Below are 25,201 nucleotides of genomic sequence, written 5' to 3'. Positions count from 1 at the left end.
CTTAGTATGTTAGGGCTAATTAGAGTAGGTGGAAATGGTGTTAGAGGCTGTATTGAACAATGTTATAAAGGCGTGCAAGAGAAAGCTAATATTATTAGTGATATGAGAGACTTGTATTATTACTGTTAGTTGTAGGTAATAGGTAGGTAATGGCCCTTTAATATGGTCGTTCACTAACCATAAATGCAACAAAGTAAATCTCTTAGTCGTGTACTAAACCACTACTTATCCCATCTCAATAAAGGCAGTTATACTTAGAGCATTACTATGCCCTATTATAAGCTACTATATCCTTATCACTGTATACATATACATATTTCTCACTATGGTCAGCACGGAGATCAAAGGGTTTCATATTCTACCGGTAAAATTCTCCGGGTCCTCCGCCGATCATTACATCTTCTTTAGGAAACATGAGACCAGAGAACAAAAGAACACTTCTAGAGCAATCTTCTTCTTCAACTTACCCATATGTACTACAGGAGCAGTGGTGAAGAAGTACTTGCAGCAAGTAGCCCTTGGGGCCACTATGGAGCTGTTTACAGCCAGTATCCTCACTGAATGTCCTGAAGATGTGTGGTTAGATATGACTAGATTGACGTCTGATTTGGAGTTGAATGGGTTAAAGGATGAAGGTGGTGGATCCAAGTTGCCTAGAAACTGTGGGATAGTCACGTTCATTGATAAGGCGGCGTTCCAGCTTGCATTCACAGCATTGAAAGCTCTAAGTTCCCTGGCAAATGTCACTGAATGGCCCTTGAATGATCTTGGGTCCAAATTTTTCAGATCTTGTTTGAAGAAACAAATATTGGACCCCGTAGAGTTGGCCCAAACCATCGCTCAATCTGTGGTTGACTTTGACAGGGCTGAGGCTGAGTCTATAGAGCAATTACAGAACCAAACTCAGTTGGTAGACGAAGATGGGTTTACTATGGTTGTGGGAACTCATAGGAAGACCAAGGCAGGGATATTGGGTAAGCAGAAATTGGCAGCAAGTGTTGAAGTGGAAAAGGCAAAGGATAAGTTAAAGAAGAAGGAGAAGGATGATTTCTATAGATTCCAATTGAGACAAAAGAAGAAGGATGAAATGAATGATTTGTTGATGAAATTCAGACAAGATCAAGAAAAGGTCAGGTTAATGAAAGAAAAGAAAAGATTCAGACCTTATTAGACTTATAGATATGTTTATTATATTGTATAGTAATAATTTTATTGGGCACCAAGTAATTCTTCTAAAAAGGCATCAGAATTTGGTTCACGTTCCAAGAGCTCGGTCAAACAGTCCATGATGTCCTTGGACCCTCCTCTCCTCAAGATAGCATCTCTATATCTCAAACCATTGTCCACGTTCATCGGCTCCTTCTTGAACAAGGTATAGTAGATGTCATTGGCAAACACTTGGGAATATAAATATCCATAGTATCCTGCTTGATACCCCCCAGCAATGTGACCAAAGGAAGCGTACCCCTTGGTATCGTTGTTATCACGTTGTATGCCTGTGAGTTGTTCACGTAATTCGTTCCACAATTTGGTCAAGTCGACTTTCTCAAGCTCTGCTTCGGTCGCGACGGTATGAAGAGTCATATCGAATAACCCATAGAATAACTGGTTCAAGTTGAAGATGGCCTTGTTGACGTTCTTGCTTCGGATCAATTGGTCGATCGTAGTATCGTCTAATGGCTCATTGGTCTTGTAGTGGGACGAGAGGTTCTTCAACTCGTCCTTGGACCAGGTCCAGAACTCAAGCATTTGCGAGGGGGTCTCCACAAAGTCTCGTTCAACTCTGGTACCATGGAAACGAGAGTACTTGGTGACCGACAACAAGTTATGGACTCCATGGCCAAGTTCGTGGAAGAAAGTGGTCACCTCATTGTGTTTCAACAACGAGGGCTTCTCGCTTGAGGGTTTGGTGAAGTTGCAAACAAGTGATGTCACCGGAGTAACTCTGTTGCCTTGTTCATCAAAGTATCCAGGACCCAAAGTGAAGTTGGCTGCATGGCCATATTTCCCTTCTCTTGGATGCAAATCCAACAATAACCAACCCATGAACTGTGGGGTACCCTTTGCAATGTCTTGGAACACAGCGTATTGCTTGACGTCTTCGTGCCAAACAGTACTACTGCTGGTGGTGGTCTCAACAAACTTAGCATCAAATAAATGCTCATAGAATCCAAACATCTTCTTAATGGTCTTCTCCATAGGGAAGTATTCGGAGATCTTTTGGTGATCAACATTATACTCCTTTTCCAAGAGTAAGTTATTATAATAAAAGTTATCCCAGTTATAAATGGCTGGTTGTGAAGGAATCCCTCTTGATTCCAATTCCTTATTCTTGAACTCAATTAACTTATTGAGTTCAATTCTTCCAATCGACGTCAACTTACTCTTTAAGTCATTCAAAAATGTTAATACATTCTCTTGGTTCTTGGCCATTCTCTCTTGAAGAGCATAATCGGCATAAGTCAGATACCCCAAAGTCTTTGCTAATTTGAACCTAAGACGAATCATCTCCTCCAAAATGCCAGCATTGGCCAGGGCTTTATTCTGATCCCCTAAATAAGCAGTCTTTCTTGTTTCTTGGTCCTTAGCGTACTTCAAAACAGGTATAATGTCTGGATACTTGAAGGTCATCTGGTAAAGAGTCTCCTTGCCATCCTCACCACCTTCTTGGATCTTGAACTGGTCAATTACATCCTTTGGTACACCATCCAATTGGTTGGCAGTAAAGGAGATGGAACCCTTCTCTTCATTCAAGTTCTTACTGAACTCAGTGGATAAGTTACTCAATTTGGTCTTCAAATCCTTAACAACATTCCTCTTGTCTTCTGGTAAATGCAACCCATTCTGGATATAGAAAATGTTGATCTTATCCAAATACCGTTTGGTTTCTGGATCAAGAGACGTTGAATCCACAACTTGTTGATACAACTTGTTAAACACTTGATAAACGTCTGTTCTCATATTTTGTTCGATTCCAGCTTCCTGTAACAACTGTTCGGCTTCCGTCAGAGCATCTCTTAACTCCTTGCTGGTAGACACATGTTGATAGAAGGTTATTTGATGTTCAAGTAACGCAGTATCGTTAGAGTGATAAGCAATAGGTAAGAATACATTCTCAATAGTGGGGTCTTGAATTGCGGCTATTTTATCATTAAGAGACTTCTCTTTGGCTATCAATTCCTTAGCAATTGAAATCACTTGTTCGGGAGTATGGTCCCATTTGGGAGCAGGATGTGATTGGGCTAATTTGGAGTAGTCTGGGCTCATTTTACTATTGGAAGGAAAGAAAGAAAAGAAAGAAGACTGACGGAGAATAAGTAATGTGGGGTGAAATTTTCCGAGCACATTTATTTTTATACGTGTTGATAATTGAAGGTTATGCGACTCGTATTTGATAATGAACCGTAAACTCTTATATAAATGTGTTAATGTTCCTATGCATCGTATAATTCCGTCGTATATTCTGTATTGACTCATATAGTGATACGTTATGTATCATATATTAATCCTCCTTTGTACTATATTGTATAACTTGTGACTTTGTAGTCGTGACTTGTGTATCATAACGTTTTACAATGTGATCATGTTGATAGTAAATGCAATCAATTACTTTATATTGACATCGACTTGTACTGTTTAATCAAAGCTTATCTTCAATCTTGATCCTGATAAAAAAATTGCGCTGCATATAATGTGTGTAAATGTATAGAATAAAGTCAACCTACCACATTAACATATTGGACTCTTATCTCCATCTAGTAACAATGTCAGGCAAAACAGTCGATACGACTGACCAAGATAAAGAGCAGTATTATAAGGAGTTAATAGAAACAGTTAGGAAGGAAAAACTATCAGACATTTACGAAGTTGGGCCCAATGATTTTCAACTCTTAAGTACAATCAGATACGACCCTGGACTCAGTAGTAAACCTCCGTTAACAGTTGAGGATATTACCAAGAAGAACTTCTTCTTGTTCAAAGAACATGTGGAGAGACTTATTTATAGTCTAGGGATGATGAGATCGCTTTATAAGGATACCCATCCACTTCCAAAGATTGATATTTCAGAAGCCTTTATATATGAAAGGTTGATAGAAGGTATGACTTTGGGTCAGGTGCCTGTTGGTGAAAGTTTGAAGATAAGATTCCTATTAGGGTTAGATGGTAATGCTAAGATAGAGTTTTATCCTACACCATCTAGACTTGATTTGTATGATGGGTATTACCAAGATGTAACCTCAGCAACTGCTATTGATGAGTCTGAGATTTGGGATGTTTATATCGATACACAAGAGACAGCAATATCACCATTTACTTCCTTCAAAACTACCCATAGAAATGTCTATAACAGTGCAAGAACCAGAATGCTTCCAGGGAGAAGACCAGGGAAGGAAGAAGTGATTTTGAAGAATACGTTTAAAATGGCATTGGAAGGTTCAATATCTAACTTTGCCATTAAAAGAGAATCCGATGGTAAATGGATAACCCCCAGACTTAAGAGTGGATGTCTATGCGGAGTTATGCGCAACAAGCTACTTAGTAAACGATACATTTATGCAGATAATATTTACTGGAAAGAGTTAAAGATTGGACAAGAGGTTCTTTTGTTCAATGGTATCATGGGAGTTGTACGGGGTCGTATAGTTGGATAAACTCTATTATATATATCTATTACATAATCTATATCTCATCATCACTGTAACCTAATATGTACAAGATATCGGCCAATGACTTGGTGTTCAAACAACAAGGTGCGACTTGTTGGACTTTCGGTTTGGCATTCCAAGCTACACCAAACCCCGCAACTTCCATCATCTTCAAATCATTTGCTCCGTCGCCTACTGCTACGGCATCCACAGGGTCTATTCCGTGTTTGGAAGCAATCTCCAAGAGTAGGTGAGCCTTACGTTCTGCGTTGACAATGGGACCAACAGTAGTACCATTCAAGATATTGGTTTCGTTTGTACCTAAAGTGTTAGCGTAGGCGTAATCTAAACCTAATTGGCCCTTGATATGTTCTGCAAGCGGGATGAATCCACCAGAAAGAACACCCAATACGGCACCTTTACTCTTTAAGAATGCGGCCAATTTTATGGCACCATTGGTGATTTGGATCTTGTGTTTCAATTCTTCCCAGATAGAAGTGGAGTCAATACCCTTTAAGAGATTGACTCTTTCGGCCAACGACTGATTAAAGTCCAATTCACCATTCATGGCTCTGGTGGTGATCTCAGCTACCTTATCTTCGATGTCAGCATAGGCTGCAATAAGCTCAATGACTTCCTGATAGATTAAGGTGGAGTCCATGTCAAATATGAACAACTTCTTATTCTTTCTAGCGTCGTCATTTTTTTGGAAAATCAAGTCATAGGGGGGTACAGCATCACCGCTCAATAAGTGGGACTTTATGCTGGATTTAGTAGACTCTAAATTGGCTGGTTCTCCAACGATAAAATCTATGGCTCTGGGAGAAAGTGCCTTCTCTAACTCTATGGTGAGGCCTAATTGGGCAGTAATAAAGTCTTTGGCTTTCGACACGTGTTCTGGAGCAGCGACTGTCTCCAGGTGAGAAATGAGGGTGATAACGTAACTCATGTTGAGCGGCAGTGATTATATATTGACGACTATAGGTGTAGTTGACGTAGTCATCGCTGATGTAGTTCAATTTGAGGACTGAGTCATGTCACGTGGCACGCTTAAATAAATGTACATACAAAAGGATAACGTAAGCAACGTTTGAGATGAACGTGCACATAAGCCGTGTTAGCATAACAACGGTTTAGAGAGGGGCCATTGATATACGACATTAGTGTGAACCTTATCAGATAAACTGTAGTCTAATAAAGTATTAATGTTGATATGTGGTTGTAGCACCAATACATATGTAGCAGCTTGTTGTTACCGGTCCAACATTATTACTGTAATGTCGCAGTTAGTTTACGATACTTTGAGATGCTTTTCAAGCGATTCCACCAGTTATCAAACAAAACAACTTTGCCACTTATTACTACTGAAATTAAATAGCGTGGAGTTATAAAAGGTATCTTCGGGTGCCCTGTTCATTCTTACCTCCACATAATTACAAAGTATTTAACTTAAAACTCAGTAGGAGAGGCAGTTGAAACAACCGGGTCATCCCACCCTAATTAGGAAAATTGACGTCCGGAAAAAGAAATACCCCGATTCGAGTTGCTGCTTTGAGCATTAACTCCGGGAAGAGGCATTCAGATCGATTTCTAAGTGTTGGTAAGCACAATTGATTTGTAAGACTGAAAAGTGTCTAAAGATGTGGCTTTATGTCGGAACATAAAGTTAACGTAATGGCACCCTATATAAATAGCGAAAGAGAGCTCAATAAAATACTTTCTGTTGTAGATTTATACCTGTAGTTACACTGCTAACATCAACAACAACAACGACAATAATAATAATAATAACATGACTGTTACTTCCTTTAAAGACACCAACCTTTTTAAGCCATTGAAAGTTGGTAATGTCACTTTAGCTCATAGAGTTGCTCATTTGCCCACTACTAGATTCAGAGCTGCAGATGATCACACTGCCACTGATTTGCAATTGAAGTACTACGCCGATAGGGCTGCTACCCCTGGTACCTTATTGGTGACTGAAGCCACATCTACATCGGCCAGAACAGGATTTTATCCTAACATTCCTGCTATCTGGGAGTCCAAACATGTGGAATCATGGAAGAAGGTAACCGATGCCGTTCACGAGAAGGGTTCTTTCATCAGTATCCAACTTTGGAGTTTGGGGAGAGTGTTCCCCCATGCTTTAGCTAAAGCCCATGGTCTTGAGGTTACTTCTGCCTCCGCCACCTATCCAAGTGACGAGTTTAAGAAAGACGCCGAAGCTGCTGGTATGATTACCAGAGCTTTAACTGAGGAAGAAATCAAAGATATCATTGTCACTGATTTCACCAATGCCGCAAAGAACGCCTTGGAAGCTGGTTTTGACTTCATTGAAGTCCATTCTGCTAACGGCTACTTATTGGAACAATTTATCCAACCAAGTTCCAACCAGAGAACCGATAAATATGGTGGATCCATTGAAAACAGAGCCAGATTCCTCTTGGAATTGATTGACCATTTGTTAACCATAGTCCCTGCCGAAAAGTTGGCCCTTAGATTATCTCCATACAACACCTTCCAAGGTACTTTGGGTAAGGATGAAGCCATCCACCCAATCGTCCAATACGGCTACATTTTGGATCAATTGCAAAAGAGGGCTGACAAATCAGGTAAGGAATTGGCTTATCTCTCGTATGTTGATTCATCCATTACCGCCACCGATTTCAAGCAAGACGACGCTGAATTTGTTAGAGCTTTATATAAGGGTGTTTTGTTGAGAGGTGGAGCTTATTCTTATTATGAAGATGCTAAGGAAGCCATTGTGAAGGATGCTCAAGATGAAAAGACAATTATTGGTTTTGGTAGAGTTTTTATTTCTAACCCTGATTTGCCAGAGAGAGTCAAGGAAGGCCATCCATTGACTCCATATGACAGATCTACTTTCTACACCAATGATAACTGGGGTTACAACACTTATCTTAGATACAACGAAGAGACTAAGTATGATAAGGAGGTTGAATCCAAAGTCTCACCAATGTCTCTAGTTGCCAAGGTATAATAACGATAGAATATATAGATACGAGATACAGATGATGATTATGTACTGATGATTATGTACTAATGGGTGATCTTAAGATGAACTCACTATGACCTATTTTCCCCCCTAATCTTTTAAAATTGTCCATGTATATTTGATGCTTCCGTTCAGCCATCTTATTCATTTCTGGCCAATAGATATCATGATCATATTCAAAGTCCAAAAGACCATTGAATTCCTTATCCAACTGTTCCTTTGGTACATATTCTTCAAAAGGTTGATCATAAATGGTTTTCAGTCGAGTATAAGGATCAATGAAAGGACCTGCCATTTTAAGGAAAACATGTCCAAAAGTCCCCAAATTGGTGAATAACCCCTTACCTAATCGTTCAGGATAATGATGCTGAAGAATATGTAATACTTGCTTAGAAATAGAAAGTGATGGCAACTTAGCCAGAAGCTTAAGATGCTCAGGTGCGGCCTTCAAATCAATAAGTAAGGCCAATGTATCTTGTCCTGGTGGCATAAATTGAATAACTCTTTCCAACATAAATACCAAGTGTTGCACTTGTCTAATGGATGGACTGGTATTTTGATACCCATTCCTTAAATATAAACAAGGTCTATTATCGTTGTCATAACCAACAATTAAGTTCTTTCCAGTTTCATTTTCAACTTCAACCGATTCAGCAGTAATAGGTTTAGTATCGGTTCCAGGAACAACAACCACACCAAAAGTTCTTCTCCATAATATAGAATCCTTTATACGGATGATAGCATGCTCTTTCTTCCATTTTGTAGCTCTCAAGTATCTAAGAAAACATTCTTTAGTCAACCAAGCTAATTCCTCTTCAAGTATAGGATGCGTTTGGGTTTCATTCTTCCGGTCACTAACGGGTATGTCAGTGGTAATGTACTCTTCAAAGTGTTCCAATACCTCGTTATAAATGGCCAGCTGTTCTTCACTCAAATCATACTTGGGCTCAACTATTGGGTTAATGGGGCTTTCAAAGGGTTTATGACACTTTATAAGTTTGGTGTCTTGTTGACCTTTTTTAACTTTGGTATCACCTCCACCACTAACTATACTTGTGGCAGCAGTCGACAGTTGCAGCAGAGACATGGAGTCGGTGTCTTCGTTCTTCAGTTTCCAACGGAACATGACTACTTCAGTAACAACAACTAACAACCAACAGAAACAAAGTGTTAGTCACGATTAAGCATATTAGGCTGTTCCGTTAACGTTCCGATGGATGGTTTGGCTAGTTCCGTATACGTTACCATACTGCACACGACGAAAGAAGCCGAATACGCGGTACAAACCAACTGCTTTCCGTGTTAATGGTAGCGCATATTAGGTGCACGGTAGCACGGTAAACAGTCAAAGTAAAGGTAGTGATACCTTAAATAGTGATACCTTAAGTATTGCCCATAAGACCCAAGGAAGTATTCTTAATACCACCTTTATAATTTGATTGATTGATTGATTGTTTGTTTGTGTATGTGATGAAATGAGTGTGACTATTGTGGGAAGTTCAATTGCCGAGGAAGCTGTAGGAGATGAAATCTACTTGAAAGGTTTGGTAACAGAAAGCCTATCCAACAACAGTTCGATTTCAACCAATAATGTCATTGACCATGTGCTTCAAAGCCTTCAGAAAAGACTGTCTAAATATAAATATATCGTGCAAGCAACCTCTGTTAGGTCTGAGAATGATGTTGATTTGCTGATAAGAACTCAGTATGGTGCGGCATGGGAATCCAAACGAGATGGTTGTATCACCTTGAAATATGATGCTGAATCAGATCAAGATATCATATATATAACCATATACTGGATTTATGCAGATTAAAATTATATCATATCGTATCATATCATGACCCTTCTTTGAAGAGAATGCTGAATACCTTGTCAATCTTTTGTGAGAGCTCGCTCAGTGAGTGAGGTGCCTTGTCTTTCACAAGTTTGCTTTGAAACAAATGCAAGATATCCTGAACATCCTTATCTGTTTCAGGGCTGAAGGCCGATTTTGATCTCCCCTTTAGTTTCTTATTCGAAAGTGAACGAGAATTAGATGAGTCTGCCATTCCACTGACTCCCAATTGTTGTCTGTTATTTGTTATTTCTGTAGCCATCCGTTTAGTATCCACCTCCACAATCCGCTTATAGTCATTTAGGTATTTGCTATCCAGTTGGTACAGTGTCTCTAGTTTTTTGTAGGTTCGTTCCAATTCATGCAATTGATTCATTTCCGCCAGTAAATACGTTTCCATCACTTGACGTTGTCGACGTAATCTGTCGTACATTAACATAGGATCCAGTTCTGACTCTGACCTTTTTCCTCCAACTAAAACAGTTTTGGATGGAAGTTTAGTCATGCGTAATCGTGACATAAACGACTTGGGATCATTGCTATCGAGCCAGTTCCGAGTTAATGAAACTTTGGCATCTTGGTATTTCTTCTGAGTTGACTTTCTAGTCAGTGCAGATACTTCTTTTGAGTTAATTGTGTTCTCAAGGTTCTCTAGAGTCCGATTCATGCTGATGTAAAGAATGTTCTCAACAGCATTGAGCGATGGCGTCTCCAATGGATCCCATAACGCATCTATAAGCTTAGCAGGGACCTTCTTTTGGGTTCTTTCATTTGTTATAGAGAAAGATCCGGTTTCGGATGTAACAGGTGCTTCTTCATTCTCTGATATACCAGTACTTTCAACTTGTGTATCAATTGTTGAGATAGTGACTTCTTGTGTTGAAGCAGTGGCTTCTTGTGTTGCAGAATTGGCTTCTTCTGTGGCTTCCTCTGTTGCAGATGCTTCTTCTACATCAATCTCTTTTTCTTTGTTGCTTTCATCCTCATTACCAATTGTACTGCCATCCTCACTGCTACTATCCTCTGGTAGAAACAATTGAGGTTCACTCTGTCGTTTACTCTGAATCTTACGCCGCTTATGGGGACTGGTAGTATTCCGTCTCATATTCATTGCTATACATTTAGCATAGTATTGATGCTGCTATATATGTCATTAATGTTATTATGACTATTGTTATTGTTATTGTTATGTTGATGAGGTGTTACCCTCGATTATGTACCGGTTAATATTAATTTCGAGGGTATCCAATGCCAATACCATTACCTCGGGTTTCACCCCAACCAAGTCCAGTCCTCTTGTTATTAGGGTGGTCTCTAACTGATATAGATCACTTTTACTAAGTACAGCTGGTGCTTTGGTAGATTCAATAAGCAATACAAGATGATTGTGTGGTGTCAGTTCCGAGGGTACAGGTGAAGGTGAAGCCCGATCCGGTTCAGGGTATTCAAATATTTGATGTAGTCGTCTCTTCATGATGGAGTTGTTGTTGTCCACATTAGCCGGTAAAAGATTACCGTATACCCAGTCACAATACTGGTTAACTTTCTCATCAGACCAATGGATCAATTGTTCTAGACCTCCAAGATAATCTGGGGATGAAAAATCAAGTTGATGTAATTGTTTCATCCATTGACGGAAATTGACTTTGGTCATCTTAAACAAGAAACTTATTTTAATACAGAAAAGTATTAGGGCCATCATCACCACCTCAGGGAACGTTTCGGGTCTTAATTCACCTATTGTGAGGGTTTCAAGACCAAGTTTATCCGAGATATGGCACACCATATGAAAAATTGATATAGTAGACGGAAGAATAAACTTTTGCGCGAGCATTCTGTATATCCACAAGTAGTAGTAATTTACAGACACAGTAATATGGTTTGTCTTTGGATGATGATATTGGACTAAACTTATGGCATTTTGGGATATGTGGCTTAATAATTCATTCTGGATTGGAAGAGTAGGAGGTTGGAGTAACTTGTAATAATGCTGAGGAAGTGGTTCCAATAGTGAAGTTGGAACCAAGTAAAGGGTTTTAATGTATGGAATCTGATTTAGTTTGATCCAATGAAGGAAATCAGTCACATAAACTGGAGTGTGATTCTGTTCTAAAAGGACCAAGTAAACAATTGAGATAGTATCCAAAGTAGTTGGTGTATTTACTTTATCGGATAAGGAGACAGTTCTTTTATCGTCTTCCATGGCTTGGGTTATTTGAGTTTGGGTTTGAGTATGGGTTGGTTTATCACCATGAACATTCCAAAATCGATCTATAAGACGTACCCAGTATAATTTGACCTGTGATTCCACCTGCTTAGATAAATCAACGTCGAGTTTCAACAACTCAGAACACACAATTTCTAGTTGTTTCTTAAGAATTACTTGAAGCACTTTTAAGAAATGTCGACGGCCTGCCATACCATATAATTTTATCAGTTTATCATGGGTTTGACTTCCTTGCCCTTTTTGGCTGGCAGAATTCTGGGAGAAATCACCCCCAACACCGGTCAACTGGATGTTTAATCTTCTTGTCACGGTGAAACCCTCATCTTGGTCATCATTGATTTCGACTTGTCCATCCATAACATGCCCATATTGACATACTTTATGCCCGTCAGTTGAACGGTAGAGCCGAGATCGACAGTTATCAACACCACATATTGGACCCCGAACCCAAAGGGTCCGTGATGACATGATAATATCTAGAATCTACTTGGTCAAGACAATGCTAGGAGAAGCCTTGACTCACAAGTAACATCACAATTACTTGAGGTGCGATGTCTCTTGCAATCACGTGCCTCACGCTATGTTTGAAATGTACTACCGAGGTAAATTAAATAGGTAATTCCGTCCCCACTCGTTTTTGCTTCTGACCATTTGTAGATGAACATTCTTGTATATATCGTAAAAAAGCATCACTTCTCGCTGTTAAGGAATTCCTAACGGTGTGGTTCAAGTGTCTTTTCCGAGACTTTGAAAACGGACTTTGATAAAGCTCGCTTACGATGTCTCCCGGGTGATAACTACGCGATGAGCACCCACGGACTTTAGAACACTGATAATAATAAACTGGATCTCAATGTCGACGTTGAGCTTTTGTACTTCTGTTTCCCGATACAGAAATGGAATCAGAATCCTGTTATAGGGGAAGAGTGTTCGAAACGCCGATGGAGTTTTTTTGATTACCGACAAACCTTTCAAGCTACGGATATTTAATTGTCAAGTCACCGAAAAGTCGGACCGTGACAATTTCAATACCAGAGAAGATCACACTCAACTCCATTTCCATGCCGTTAGGCTTAATGGCAATGGATTTATTGCAACTATTTCAATAATGAAATCTCAATTTTTGAAGGTTTGACTCACGAAAGCAAAGTAAACTGAGAAAGTTGTACCAAAATGTTGATTCAAACGTCAATACTCACGAACTAACTCTACACAGATGGCAAGACCATATACGTAAACTATTGGATTTCAATACCTGTTTGAGTTCACAGACAAGTGCCGCATGGTTTTTGACTTTTTTAGTGCTCCGGAGTTAAGTTATTAATGGCCATTGCCATACACAGGACATTGGTCCATTATTCAATTGTTTCGGAGTACTAGGAATCTGGGGAAGTCAGCTACAATTGCTAGATGCAAAAAGAGGTGACCGAGAGTAAGTACACGCTAACAAAAGACAATAGAGTTAAAGAAAGGTTAACAGGCGATAATATCCATCAGTTATAACGAGGTGTTGTGGGGTTGGAAAAGTAGGAAATACTTGGTACTAATTGTAAGTACCAATTACCAGATGTAGTCCAATAGGCGAGGAATTTACCGCTTAGTAACTAGCCAATACAGCCAATATATAACTGTAGTAGTAGTTGACTAAGGTGACAATGCTTGTAAAATCAGCCATGTAATGAGAAAAATCGGTCAGCTGTTGGCCGGATGTAGGTCCACGGCGGTGTTGGTGTCGTTTTTTCAAACTAGTCCTTAAGTTGACCCAGACACCGTAAGGTTTACGCAGTGCGTTTCAATTTACAGAAATAAACCACAATCGTGAGCTTAAACGGTTGTTGTTAGCTCCGAAAATAATCTCTTACCGTAACCAAGTCGTTGAATTATCATAGACCCAACAGACAATAAATACACTATTGATCAGACAACTAAAGCCCTTCTATCCAGTACCGTTACCCGCCAATCTTGGTTAGTAAAGCGGGGAATAAAATGTTCCAATGCCATCGCTGTACTGCATACAAGGCAATGGTGTGCTAATCTCCATGGGTTCTATGGTTGGGTTACTCCACATTTCGAGAACTATGTGAAGGTGTTCGGGTGGATTATAAGCAGACATAAGTGTAGCAGACAATTTAATTTTAATTCGCTTCATTATGAAGCGGCAAGCAAATGTAACCGCGTTTTCAATGTAGAAAGTGAGATGAATAGGATCATAAAAGTTTGTTTAGTGTAGTTCTTTGCTATATTTTAAAATTAATTTCAGTGCCCGTCTTCGTCATTAATATTACGGCTGACTAATCCCTGCATAACGTTTCTTTCTCATACTATACACCACCCCCACCTGAAACTATGGATGAATTTCTGTCAGTGAGTCCGGCATATTGCTGCAAAGTTCAATCAGTGTCCGACTCCGCGCTGTTGCTAAACTCCATATACACTAAACGCAAAACGTTGCAACCCCATCGTGACGGGGTCAACCGGACATAGACTAGGATCAAAGTTCCCCTCTGGTGTTTGGGCAGATATAAAAGGGGCCTGATCCGCTAAATTGATTGATTATTCTTTTCTTTCTCATCATCTTGGTCCAGCCAATCTTAGTAGAATCTTCATCTGAGCCAGCTATTCCAAGTATTTATTTTTGTTTATTGATTGATTGATTGATTAACAATGTTGAGATCTGCTACTGCTTCTAGAAACTTATTCACCACTGGTGTTTCCAAGAGAATTGCTCCCGCTGTGTTGCGTTTCTACTCTTCTTTACCTTTGTCTGTCCCAGTGACTTTGCCAAACGGTACTACTTACGAACAACCTACTGGTTTATTCATTAACAACGAGTTTGTTCTCCCAAAGCAAAAGAAGACCTTTGAAGTTGTCTCTCCTTCAACTGAAGAAGAAATCACTCACGTTTATGAAGCTCGTGAAGAAGATATCGATGTTGCTGTCGATGCTGCATCTAAGGCTTTCGCTTCCGAATGGTCCACTTCCGACCCCCTGGTTCGTGCCAGAGCATTGATCAAGTTGGCTGACTTGGTTGAAGCTAATGCTGAAACTTTGGCTTACATTGAATCTCTTGATAACGGTAAGTCTTTACAATGTTCTCGTGGTGATGTTGCTCTTACTGCTGCTTACTTCCGTTCTTGTGCTGGCTGGTCCGATAAGATTACTGGTTCTCTTCCCGAAACTGGTAGCTCTCATTTCAACTACACTCGTAGAGAACCAATTGGTGTCTGTGGTCAAGTTATCCCATGGAACTTCCCACTTTTGATGGCTGCTTGGAAGATTGGTCCAGTTTTGGCTACCGGTTGTACTACTATCTTGAAGACTGCTGAATCCACTCCATTGTCTGCCTTATATTTGGCTACTTTGATCAAGGAATCGGGTGTTCCAGCTGGTGTTGTTAACATTGTCTCTGGTTTTGGTAAGATTGCCGGTGAAGCCATTGCTACCCATCAAAAGATCAAGAAGGTTGCCTTCACTGGTTCTACTGCCACTGGTCGTCACATCATGAGAGCTGCTGCCAACTCCAACTTGAAGAAGGTTACTTTGGAATTGGGTGGTAAGTCCCCTAACATTGTCTTCAACGATGCTGATGTCAAGAGAACTGTCCAAAACTTGGTTCTTGGTATTCTTTACAACACTGGTGAAGTTTGTTGTGCTGGTTCCCGTATCTACATTCAAGAGGGTATTTACGATGAAGTCCTTGCTGAATTCAAGGCTGCCGCTGAAAACGTTAAGATTGGTAACCCATTCGATGAAGATGTCTTTATGGGTGCTCAAGCTTCTTACGCTCAATTGTCTAAGATCTTGAAGTATATTGAAATCGGTAAGAATGAAGGTGCTACTTTAGTTACCGGTGGTGCTAGACACGGTGAAAAGGGTTTCTTTGTTAAGCCAACTATTTTCGCTGATGTTAAGGAAGATATGCAAATTGTTAAGGAAGAAATCTTTGGTCCTGTTGTTACTATCTCTAAGTTCTCCACTGTTGATGAAGTTATTGACCTTGCTAACGACTCTGAATATGGTTTGGCTGCTGGTGTTCACACTGAAAACATCAACACAGCTATTGAAGTTTCCAACAGATTACAAGCTGGTACCGTTTGGGTTAACACCTACAATGACTTCCATCCAATGGTTCCATTCGGTGGTTACGGTCAATCTGGTATCGGTAGAGAAATGGGTGCTGAAGCCTTGGACAACTACTTGCAAGTCAAGGCTGTCAGAGTTGGCTTGCAGAAGGCCACTTAAAAGATCTGAAACGGTATTCACGAAGGAAAGAAAATATTTATTTATGATGTTTTAGTTTAGTATGCAACAACAATTGGCAATGTCAAATAATGTATTCAAAAATATTTATCACCTTACATTGTAACTTCGTTTTTACTACTATTATCGAGACCCACGGGTAGATGCAATCTCTTCGGTGATTAGCATCCTGAGTGGAGATCGGAGTTAGTCAATTGATCAGCACACGTATTGCTTGCCATGACTTATAATGATGTGAAAATGGGGAAACATTAATTTAGGGCATGCGCCCTTTTAAATCACGTGCTTAGTGATATTTGGTGTGACGCTAGGGAAGCAGCATTTTTCCGATGTGGATTGTATACAGTACAAAAGACTAATAAATGATCACGTGACTCGATGAAAACCGTGCGACACACGTATTTCATTTTCCCTCTCTCTCCTGCAGTTGTACAACTAATTTGTATGGGAGTGTATGGTGCACTGTAGGGTTGGGATCCAGCGAGAACAAAAATTTTCACATCTTCTCTCAAGTGGGTAGAAACTACTTTTAACAGTTTTGTCTTTCAGGTACTTACACTGATCCTTTCATATACTATAGCAAATATGGTATGTTTGAGCAACCCAATAAGATGAATGAGAACCGAACGAACGAAGAAGGAATAATAATAGTAAAAATGGAAGATAAGCCCTCGAGTGAAAATTTTTGACAGTCAATACGATAAACTCATATACGACCAATTGAAAAGTACAAGTTCATAGCAGAATATATTTATTGGACAAGATTGTGAAGCTTCAGAGCCAGATAGATATGTGACGAGTGAGGCTATTTAAAGCAGTCCTAGTAAAGGTTTTCCTCCATTCCAGTGTTCATTTCATTTCGAGTGTGATTGAATATATACTAACTCCGATATTTAGAGTGACGCTGTTACCATCAGAACCAGAAAGGTTATCTCCAACCCTTTGTTGGCCAGAAGACAATTCGTCATTGATGTCTTGCACCCAAACAGAGCTAACGTCTCCAAGGATGAATTGAGAGAAAAGTTGGCTGCTACCTACAAGGCTGACAAGGATGCTGTCTCCGTCTTTGGTTTCAGAACTCAATACGGTGGTGGTAAGTCTACCGGTTACGGTTTGATCTACCAATCTGCTGCTGATGCTTTGAGATTTGAACCAAACTACAGATCTGTCAGATACGGTTTGGCTACCAAGGTTGAAAAGGCTTCCAGACAACAAAGAAAGCAAAAGAAGAACAGAGAAAAGAAGATTTTCGGTACTGCTAAGAAGGCTGCTAAGAAGGCCGCTAAGAGACAACAAGATTAAGCTGGCTAACACCTTGTTGCTGCTTATATCCTGTAGCTTCCGGTGTTGTCGCTGTCTTTGTATATTTAAAATTCTTTAGGGGATGCATGTTACAATAAACGTATAATTAATCGTAACGAATAACTTTGGTTTACACAGTGTAGAATATCATAGTTACTAGTAGCATATTGTGTGTATATATACAGTATGGTAGCGCGCAGACTTCCCTTCTCATCGGCGTAGGTCAAACCAGTACCTACTACACATAAACATTGTCCTTATTCTGCATCTGCTTTTGTCCGTCCGTATATGTCAGAGAGGAAGAGCATCAACAAGTGGTATCCACCTGATTATGATCCATCTAAAGTTCCCCGGCGGAAGCTTCCGAAAGGAGTAGCACCTCCGACCCAGAAGGTGCGGCTCATGGCTCCTTACTCCATGAGATGCACAAACTGTAATGAATACATTGCGGCCAGAAGGAAGTTCAATGCCAGGAAAGAAGTCACCGGTGAGAAGTATATGAACTTCAAGATTATCCGGTTCTACATTACGTGTCCTCGGTGCAATGGGTCCATTACCTTTAAGACCAGTCCTCAAACTGCTGGATATTTACCTGAGAATGGGGCAGTTCGTAACTTTGAAAAAAGTGAACCCAGTGCAACTAAATCCAAAGGAGAAGTTGAAACAGAGGAGGATATTCTTGAGAGATTAGAGGCTGAGCTGAAACGAGAAGAGCAGTATAGACTTGCCGAGTCCAAACGGAAGTTTGATCCCTTCTGGAAGCCCCTGGAGCTGGTGGGTAGTCAAGGTGGTGACGTTATGGAGAACTTACAACGTAAATTGGACCAAGAACAACGACAACAAGCCATGTATGATGAATTGGAGGAAATCCAGAATAAGAAAAGTAAGTTGAATCAGATAGAACTTACCATTGACCATAATGGAAGCGAAAGTCAAGCTACGGATAAAGAAGATGATGAAGATAATAGCGATCTTGATGAGCAATTGGCTTTAGAAGCATTCAGAAATTCGAAAAGAGATCAAGATCAAGATCAAAAAGAATCTGAAGAAGATCAAGATGAGCATGAGGTCGAAGAGAAATCTACTCCAAATTCATTTGAAACTACTAACGAATCAATTGTTTATGACGAACCACCTCAACCTCGTATTTTATCAAACAGCGTTGTTCCAACTAGACCAATTGGTGGTACCAAGACTTTCAAGATCACTAAGAAGGGGCATATGGGGGTTCAGAAAGTGGCAGCCCTCACACAAAACCCACAATCATTAGTCAATGGCTACTCGCTGTCATCCGAAGATTACAGTGGTGATGACCTGTGACTATAAAGGCAAGTCTCACTATACGGCGCTACCCTTTGGTTTTGAAGAAGTCGCAGAGCTTTGGGATGGTTGTTAAACAAACCACCCCTTAACACCAATCTCTATTAAGGATACAGAACAATATGGTGATAGTAACTGCATTGGTAACCTCGGGAATAGTGGGGGTTGGAACGGTTCTTTTGCTGTATGTGGGATTTCGGAAGAACTACAATGTACCTCTTCTCCATGCGAGCGAAGAGACATTAGCACATGCACCTCGTAATCAGACGTATCATATACGATCTATTGCACTGGAAATAATTATAAAGGATGAAAGTGGAAGAACTATTTTAAGATTAGAAAGATTGAATCGAAGACCGTCATCTGGGGATGGGACCAATGAACTTTGGCGTAATCACTGGAAGGTGTTCTCTGTGGTTGAGAATAAATGGATAGCAAGTATCAGTCTAGCTAAACTAGGAAAAAGCGGAAGAATTGAATGGCTCGGAGAAACCCCTGACGGATTAATGCAGAATAATAACAGCATAAGTACAGGTAATAGGTGGTTACATAAGTGGCACGGCTGGACTAAGTTAAGGTCGCAGTTATTATTCCGAAGATTTTCAAATGAAATGGAATCGGATAAATTGGTAGCTGATGCCACCATAAGTCTCTTCGTAGCTGCTAGAATTAAAGGTGATATTTATGAAGTAGAGTTACCCAGAGATGGTGGTCTAATCCAAGCTCACGGAAATAAGTTTCTATTATGGAAACATCCCACTGATGCAAGAATAGGAAAGAATAAAGAAAATACCAGCTTCACCATTGCCGAAATATTGGCACAAGGAAAATCGGGATATGATATAACAATTGATGTTTCCCTCATTGATATTTCAACAGCTTTGCTTATCTCTGTCATTGCCAATTTCCGATCCTGTAAATAGTTTACTGTAACAATATATGAATTAACTGAAGGAGAATTCATTCAATGTCATTGTGGGTATTTCCAAAGGTTCCACATCTTGATTGAAACGTTCTTGAATTCTTTCCAAATGGGTAATTAACAGTGCAACTTGTGTTTTATCCATATCTTTTCTGCACATGCACACACCTCGGATATATTCAATGGAACAATTATGGAAAGCTGGTAACACTTCATTCTCCCAGATTTGTGGAATGGTAATCAGTGGAGCTTCACAAGTTCCTAGATCTCCCAAAAACTCAATGGCTCTCAAACTACTCAACAAATAAGCCTTGTCTTTTCTGGTGAATAGGTGCTCTAATTCAACAAAAAGTATAGTTACATCTCTTGTAACTGCCACACTGAAAGATTTGTATTTCTTTGTTGCCTGCGGGTCAATCTTTTTCCCATTTCCATGCAATATATTTTCATATCCAAACTGAATGTACCTTGAAATGAATTGGTCCAACAAAATGGTCCATGTAACCAGATAAAGCTCGTAACTAGCGTAACCCCTTAACTCAGCCATGTACTCTGTCAAAGTCTCCACAATCCGATGTGCCAGGGTGGTACCATTAATTTCATCTTCCTCATACCAGGCTTTACTGAATACATTGGCAAGCGTTGAATATAAATCATTGATAACAATTGTAACAATTGAAGTGATAATTTGAGCATTTAAATCCGTACTTGGACCCAAAGTGTCTGTGAATGCTTTTTCTATCCGAGTATGAAAGGAAGAATGGACTTTATCCAAATAGTTAGGAAGAAATTTATCTTGCAAACGATCAGTGTTGATCTCATAAGTATTTGCTAAGGCAGTAAGGTATTCGATTATACCTGGTTTTGAGACTTCTGCCTTTTCTTCTGCAGTCATCAATTCAATATCAAATTCTCCTCCATCATCTTTCTTGACTTTGAACCATCTTTTAAGTTTACTTTCCTTCAGTAAGTACTTTTGGTTAGTGTAAACCGACATATATTTTTCTAGTTCTTCTCCTACCACACGTTGGAAGTTATGGGTCCGTCTAATATAATTTTTTGACCAATTCTCTAATACACCAACCAAGATTTTGGAATAACCTGACTCAACGGCCACGTCAGCTTGCTCTTTAATCATTGTCAAAGGAACCTTGAAATCAGGGAGCACAAATACCTCACCAACAAGTTCATAAGTCAACAACTGGTCATTTTCATCTTCATCTTCGTAAAATTGGGTGTAAGAATATGAATCTGGTGGTTGGTCTCTCAGTTGAAAGGTAATAGTCTCTTGATTCATCAAATTGTCGTTCCATTCAGTCATCTTCCCTACTATAACCTTCAAGTAATCTTCCAAAACCACATTCTTTAGATCTTCGCCAATAATTGACTTTTGAATATTAGAAGCTAGCTTGTCTTTTGATTTGGAATTGTTTTCCACATGAATTGCAGTAACAAACTGACTGTAATGGGAATCATATGCCAAAATTTTCATCAAATCTTCAGCCGGAGGATCAGAATTGATCACCTCCATAGTAAAACGGTGTAGCTTATTGTAGTACACTGATTCAATGAATTGAGCAATGTTCCAGCTTGAAGGGAAAATGGGAGCTAAAGAATCGTGAACAAAGACCAACTCATCTTCAAGCCAATTCAAGTTTTCATAAACCAACATTCTGTCCAGTTGGAAATGATCTACACACTTGTTAAAAGTATCTGCTAAAGATGCCTCTAGTCTATCGTAAAAGAACTTCCTGTAGTTTCTTCTCTTCCAACGGTATTTGGTGTAGTCAACCAGGATGGCCGTATCGCTTTGCGAGTATTCATCATTCCCTATAAGTTGTTCTCTTATGAGAACCTTCAAGTCTTCCAGAGACTCAAACTCTATCAATGAAATAACCTTATATACAATTTCCACATTCCCTTCTTTAACTGCCTCTGTCAAACTGATGATGCACTCATTCAACAAGTCATCAAATGTCCGAATTACATTCTTCCCCGGAGATATGATATTTTCCAAAATAGACTTGAAGTCATCCGAAAGCCTACCCAGATACGCCTCCAAATAGTCCATAAAGTTCCGTAGTTGCGTTAAACAATAATGAATATGAAGTAAGTTGGGTGCAGTATACATTATATCCTGGCTCATCTCCGAGAACTCCTTTTGTATAAGCATGTCCAACTCCTTGATTCTGGGCTTAAACAAGTAAATGTCGTCCTTAATGTTGGACACCTGAGCCAAGTACTGATTGGCATGGGTAATCTGACGCATCATATCATAATGAGGTAACCCCTTGACAGTAGAATCAAATGTCTGATTCAAATACCCTAAGTTCTCCTTGACGGCATTTGCCTTGGTTATCAGTTCATTGAGTCTCTCGAAGCTTCGTTGTATGGTGCTTATCTGTAGCTCCGTCATGGCAGACAACTGCTTGTCTATGTTCTCCTTTTCCTTTACAAACTCTTGTCTGAACTTGTCAAGCGTAGCCAAATCATCCTCGGTCTTAAGGAGATTGGATATTCTTGATGATGCTGGATCAGACATTGCAATTGAATGGATTAAAGGACAAAACAAGGCATAACATAACAGTAGAGCTCGTACTTGTGATTATATTATCAACTATTATTTTATTGGTATATACACGACGATGAATCCAAACTTACAAAAGCGTGGTCCGTTTATACTGTGCTACATTGAATTAACTTAAACTACTATATCTATTGACTAACCTATTCATATCCTTTAGTAGAGTCTTAGATACGTTCTCCTCCCTTGTATTAGCATCATTATGCCAATGGTTTTTGGTCTGATTGGCCCTGTCTGTACATCGTACAATATTGCAAAGAATACTATGATACAAAGCATGCATACATACTGCAATGTACTCATTTTCAAAGGTAGGTACAACTTGTTATGGCCCATATGTTCCGTTAACCTTTCAAAGTCCCATCAAGAGCACTTGTTGATAGCCATTTATGATTATTAAACTCGGAATTATCTCAGTTGCTTCTCTTGTTACCTCCAGCGTTATTATTATTACTATTATTGTACCTTCTTCCTCCATGGTGACCATAATTTCCTCCTTGATATCCTGGTCCTCCTCCAATATTGGGGTTACCTCCTCCTCCGGGACCTCCTTGTCCCATGTTCAAAATCATATGATTGTTGACAGGAGATCCAGATCCAGATCCAATAAAGTTACCGGGCGGTGCAATGAACCCGGAGGGAGCCCCAGGTGGTAAAAATGGATCAGTACTGGAATACATGGGCATAGGTGACTGACCAGGGGGTATGCCACCACCAGCTGCTGCTAGCTGTTGCTGATAAATCATGGCAGCTTGGAATTGTTGTTGTTGTTGCAGTTGATGGAACGCAGCCATTGAAGCCAATTGTTGTTGGTGTGCATTAAGTGGAAGCTTGCTGTTTAGCCCACCGTAATTCCCACCAAACGCAGCAGCAGACATTCCTGTTGGCCCATTCAACATAGGATTAGGCATAAATGGACTTGAATCAGGAATCATCATACCAACTGCTTGCTTTGGAATGCTATCAGGGTTAGGATACACTTGATCATGACTCATGTCGATTGTAGAATTCCATGTTGGTGGAGTTTGATAAGGACGATCATATGTCACATGGCCTTCCTTCTTTTCTTCCCTAAACCTTCTTCTTGTGCTTGCAAAAAAGCAAAACAGATCATTGAAAAGTTTAAGCTTCTGTTCTTGACTTTCTTTCGTTGGAACTTTTGATTGGCTACCAAAGAAATCTGCAGCACTAATATGATGCAGCCTTTTGGATGAGGAGCCAGTACCAGAAGTGCCAGTACTTCCTTGACTTGAAGAATATGGCCTTTGATTGCTTACCCTGGGAGATGGATTGGTATTCGAAGGTCTATGATATGTGGATTTTTGAGCAATTGGTGACAGCAGAGGGTGCTTAGCAACATTACCGGGGGTAAAAGAAGCTGCTTTAGGATTGAAAGTTGACTTGGTATTTTCTAACTTCTTTCGTGCTAAAAGAGGTGTAGTTGACGTAGTTGTAGAAAGTGAGTTAGTTGGTGAACCATTTGGACCAGGGGTGGGTTTGCTTTCCTTCACAGATTTCGAGTCTTTCGTCAGAGCTTGCAGCGAATCGCTCTGTTTCTTGATTATCTCTTCCTGCTTCTTTTGATCCTTGGATAATATTGGTAATAAGTCGTTAGGTAACTTGTGGGGAATTTTAAAGTTTGCACTAAATTCTCTAAGAGCATTGATTTCGCTTTGGGAGTTCAATCTGAATTGCTCCGTAGATTGCGCTACTGGTGGTTTGGGAGGAATTGAAGTTGGCTTGCTCTTCAAAGCCGATGTGCTGCTGGCCGTAGTAGTAGTAGTACCAGCTGCACTTGGAGACGATGATTCCAGAGCTTTTGGTTGAGCTGGACCTGGGACAGCGGTCGAAACTGTGGCTGGACTTGGAGGTGTAGATGATTTTAATGATCCTCCTGTAGCACTACTAAGAACAATTGCAGGATCATTGTGGAATCTTGCAGCCCTCTTTTCATGCGGATTATACTTCTGTTGGTCTTGAGGTGTGATGTCAGGCTTACCAGATACATTTTGAGTGCTGTTACCCAATGGACCTCTAAGTGCAGCCATCAATTCATCTCCTCTTCTGTCAACACCAGAGTATTTATCTTCTTCATCCATCCCACTATCATCGACAACCATTCCTCTTTCCTCTAAAATATGACGGTCAGAAGTCAGCAGTGATTCAATCTCGTTGGCTATCTTAGAGGCTCTAGCTAATCTCTCCTGGTATTCAGGAGTCAGCTTATTTATTTTGGTAGTGTACAAATGCTCATCAAACGAAGAATCAATACCAAACTTATCTTGGTTAACTTTGAATTGATCCCATCCAGAGTTGTTCTTGTTCGATTTGAAGTCGTCCTCAAGTGAAAGGCTTGTGTTCATCAGGACATCGTGGTCATCAGGTACCCATCTCTGAAGTTCACGTTCTTTAAATGCGCTTCTAGAAATATCGGTGTCTGTTTTGAACTTAGTAGAAGTTTGGCTCTGATACGAGGGTGTAGCGTTGGAAACGGGAATGGATGCTGGAGTTGCAGTTTGCGTTTGCGCTTTTCTTGGAGTAGAACCGTCTGGAACAGTGGAATCCAGAATATCCAACTTCAAGATTTCAAGATCAACCAAATCAGACAGTTTTACAATCATTTTTTCTGGTAGGGCTGTGTCAACATTTGATTTGTCATTGAAAGGACTTGATTGAACCAAAACTGGTTTGTATAAAGCAACTGATAGACCAGAATTATCTGCAGTATCTGCGCTCACCAACAAACCTTGATAACGAGCACCACTAGAGACGGTAGCTGTAACCTTCTTACCCACAGCTTTTGAAACAATGCCTGTTAATTTTACCAGAGCCACTTTCTCTTCTCCATTGGATGACTTTCCATTGGAGGAGGGATTAGGGGTATTGCCACTGCTACCGTATCTTGAATTTGATCTACGGTGGCCGTTACCTCTTCCAACAGGAGGAGTGGGGGACGGGGAAGGTGAGGACCCAGTAGCATTCGTAGTAGTCGAAGTAGCAGAAAACCGTGGTGGCTTGTTAAGGTGGTTTGGGGTTTGACTCTTCATGATTGTCAATAACAGCAAAAACAAAGACTCTTATACAAG

The 25,201-nt window shown here is 40.0% G+C and overlaps 13 protein-coding genes across 13 annotated transcripts; 7 read left to right on the top strand and 6 right to left on the bottom strand.

Annotated features, from left to right (window-relative positions):
• Positions 1 to 325: 325 nt before the first annotated feature.
• RRP7 (uncharacterized protein) lies at positions 326 to 1,171 on the top strand (the record flags this gene model as incomplete). The annotated part of the gene is made up of 1 exon (XM_043193988.1): positions 326 to 1,171. One exon carries the CDS (start codon positions 326 to 328, stop codon positions 1,169 to 1,171), a length of 846 nt encoding a protein of 281 aa, XP_043051040.1.
• A 38-nt stretch (positions 1,172 to 1,209) lies between these two features.
• On the bottom strand, positions 1,210 to 3,267 carry PRD1 (metalloendopeptidase; the record flags this gene model as incomplete). The annotated part of the gene is made up of 1 exon (XM_043193987.1): positions 1,210 to 3,267. The coding sequence occupies one exon, from the start codon at positions 3,265 to 3,267 to the stop codon at positions 1,210 to 1,212; it is 2,058 nt and encodes a 685-aa protein (XP_043051039.1).
• A 497-nt stretch (positions 3,268 to 3,764) lies between these two features.
• On the top strand, positions 3,765 to 4,652 carry KQ657_003256 (aminodeoxychorismate lyase; the record flags this gene model as incomplete). The annotated part of the gene is made up of 1 exon (XM_043193986.1): positions 3,765 to 4,652. One exon carries the CDS (start codon positions 3,765 to 3,767, stop codon positions 4,650 to 4,652), a length of 888 nt encoding a protein of 295 aa, XP_043051038.1.
• Positions 4,653 to 4,680: 28 nt separating this feature from the next.
• Positions 4,681 to 5,595, bottom strand: SER2 (phosphoserine phosphatase; the record flags this gene model as incomplete). Its single annotated transcript, XM_043193985.1, has 1 exon — positions 4,681 to 5,595. The coding sequence occupies one exon, from the start codon at positions 5,593 to 5,595 to the stop codon at positions 4,681 to 4,683; it is 915 nt and encodes a 304-aa protein (XP_043051037.1).
• Positions 5,596 to 6,438: 843 nt separating this feature from the next.
• Positions 6,439 to 7,647, top strand: EBP7 (Ebp7p; the record flags this gene model as incomplete). Its single annotated transcript, XM_043193984.1, has 1 exon — positions 6,439 to 7,647. The coding sequence occupies one exon, from the start codon at positions 6,439 to 6,441 to the stop codon at positions 7,645 to 7,647; it is 1,209 nt and encodes a 402-aa protein (XP_043051036.1).
• Positions 7,648 to 7,699: 52 nt separating this feature from the next.
• Positions 7,700 to 8,749, bottom strand: PDR17 (Pdr17p; the record flags this gene model as incomplete). The annotated part of the gene is made up of 1 exon (XM_043193983.1): positions 7,700 to 8,749. One exon carries the CDS (start codon positions 8,747 to 8,749, stop codon positions 7,700 to 7,702), a length of 1,050 nt encoding a protein of 349 aa, XP_043051035.1.
• Positions 8,750 to 9,501: 752 nt separating this feature from the next.
• On the bottom strand, positions 9,502 to 12,084 carry KQ657_003252 (uncharacterized protein; the record flags this gene model as incomplete). Its single annotated transcript, XM_043193982.1, has 2 exons — positions 9,502 to 10,548; positions 11,665 to 12,084. The coding sequence occupies 2 exons, from the start codon at positions 12,082 to 12,084 to the stop codon at positions 9,502 to 9,504; spliced, it is 1,467 nt and encodes a 488-aa protein (XP_043051034.1).
• Positions 12,085 to 14,391: 2,307 nt separating this feature from the next.
• ALD5 (aldehyde dehydrogenase (NAD(P)(+))) lies at positions 14,392 to 15,969 on the top strand (the record flags this gene model as incomplete). The annotated part of the gene is made up of 1 exon (XM_043193981.1): positions 14,392 to 15,969. One exon carries the CDS (start codon positions 14,392 to 14,394, stop codon positions 15,967 to 15,969), a length of 1,578 nt encoding a protein of 525 aa, XP_043051033.1.
• A 603-nt stretch (positions 15,970 to 16,572) lies between these two features.
• RPS24 (40S ribosomal protein eS24) lies at positions 16,573 to 17,289 on the top strand (the record flags this gene model as incomplete). Its single annotated transcript, XM_043193980.1, has 2 exons — positions 16,573 to 16,575; positions 16,885 to 17,289. The coding sequence occupies 2 exons, from the start codon at positions 16,573 to 16,575 to the stop codon at positions 17,287 to 17,289; spliced, it is 408 nt and encodes a 135-aa protein (XP_043051032.1).
• A 288-nt stretch (positions 17,290 to 17,577) lies between these two features.
• KQ657_003249 (mRNA splicing protein) lies at positions 17,578 to 18,609 on the top strand (the record flags this gene model as incomplete). The annotated part of the gene is made up of 1 exon (XM_043193979.1): positions 17,578 to 18,609. One exon carries the CDS (start codon positions 17,578 to 17,580, stop codon positions 18,607 to 18,609), a length of 1,032 nt encoding a protein of 343 aa, XP_043051031.1.
• A 122-nt stretch (positions 18,610 to 18,731) lies between these two features.
• KQ657_003248 (uncharacterized protein) lies at positions 18,732 to 19,532 on the top strand (the record flags this gene model as incomplete). Its single annotated transcript, XM_043193978.1, has 2 exons — positions 18,732 to 18,740; positions 18,918 to 19,532. The coding sequence occupies 2 exons, from the start codon at positions 18,732 to 18,734 to the stop codon at positions 19,530 to 19,532; spliced, it is 624 nt and encodes a 207-aa protein (XP_043051030.1).
• Positions 19,533 to 19,553: 21 nt separating this feature from the next.
• On the bottom strand, positions 19,554 to 22,073 carry SEC6 (SNARE-binding exocyst subunit; the record flags this gene model as incomplete). Its single annotated transcript, XM_043193977.1, has 1 exon — positions 19,554 to 22,073. One exon carries the CDS (start codon positions 22,071 to 22,073, stop codon positions 19,554 to 19,556), a length of 2,520 nt encoding a protein of 839 aa, XP_043051029.1.
• Positions 22,074 to 22,528: 455 nt separating this feature from the next.
• Positions 22,529 to 25,162, bottom strand: KQ657_003246 (uncharacterized protein; the record flags this gene model as incomplete). Its single annotated transcript, XM_043193976.1, has 1 exon — positions 22,529 to 25,162. One exon carries the CDS (start codon positions 25,160 to 25,162, stop codon positions 22,529 to 22,531), a length of 2,634 nt encoding a protein of 877 aa, XP_043051028.1.
• Between the last annotated feature and the right edge of the window lie 39 nt (positions 25,163 to 25,201).

The sequence above is a fragment of the Scheffersomyces spartinae genome (assembly GCF_019049425.1).
Source record: "Scheffersomyces spartinae strain ARV_011 chromosome Unknown scaffold_3, whole genome shotgun sequence".
NCBI lineage: Eukaryota > Fungi > Ascomycota > Pichiomycetes > Serinales > Debaryomycetaceae > Lizanozyma > Lizanozyma spartinae.
Note: the sequence above shows the minus strand (reverse complement) of the source record. Positions and strands in the feature narration are given on the sequence as shown.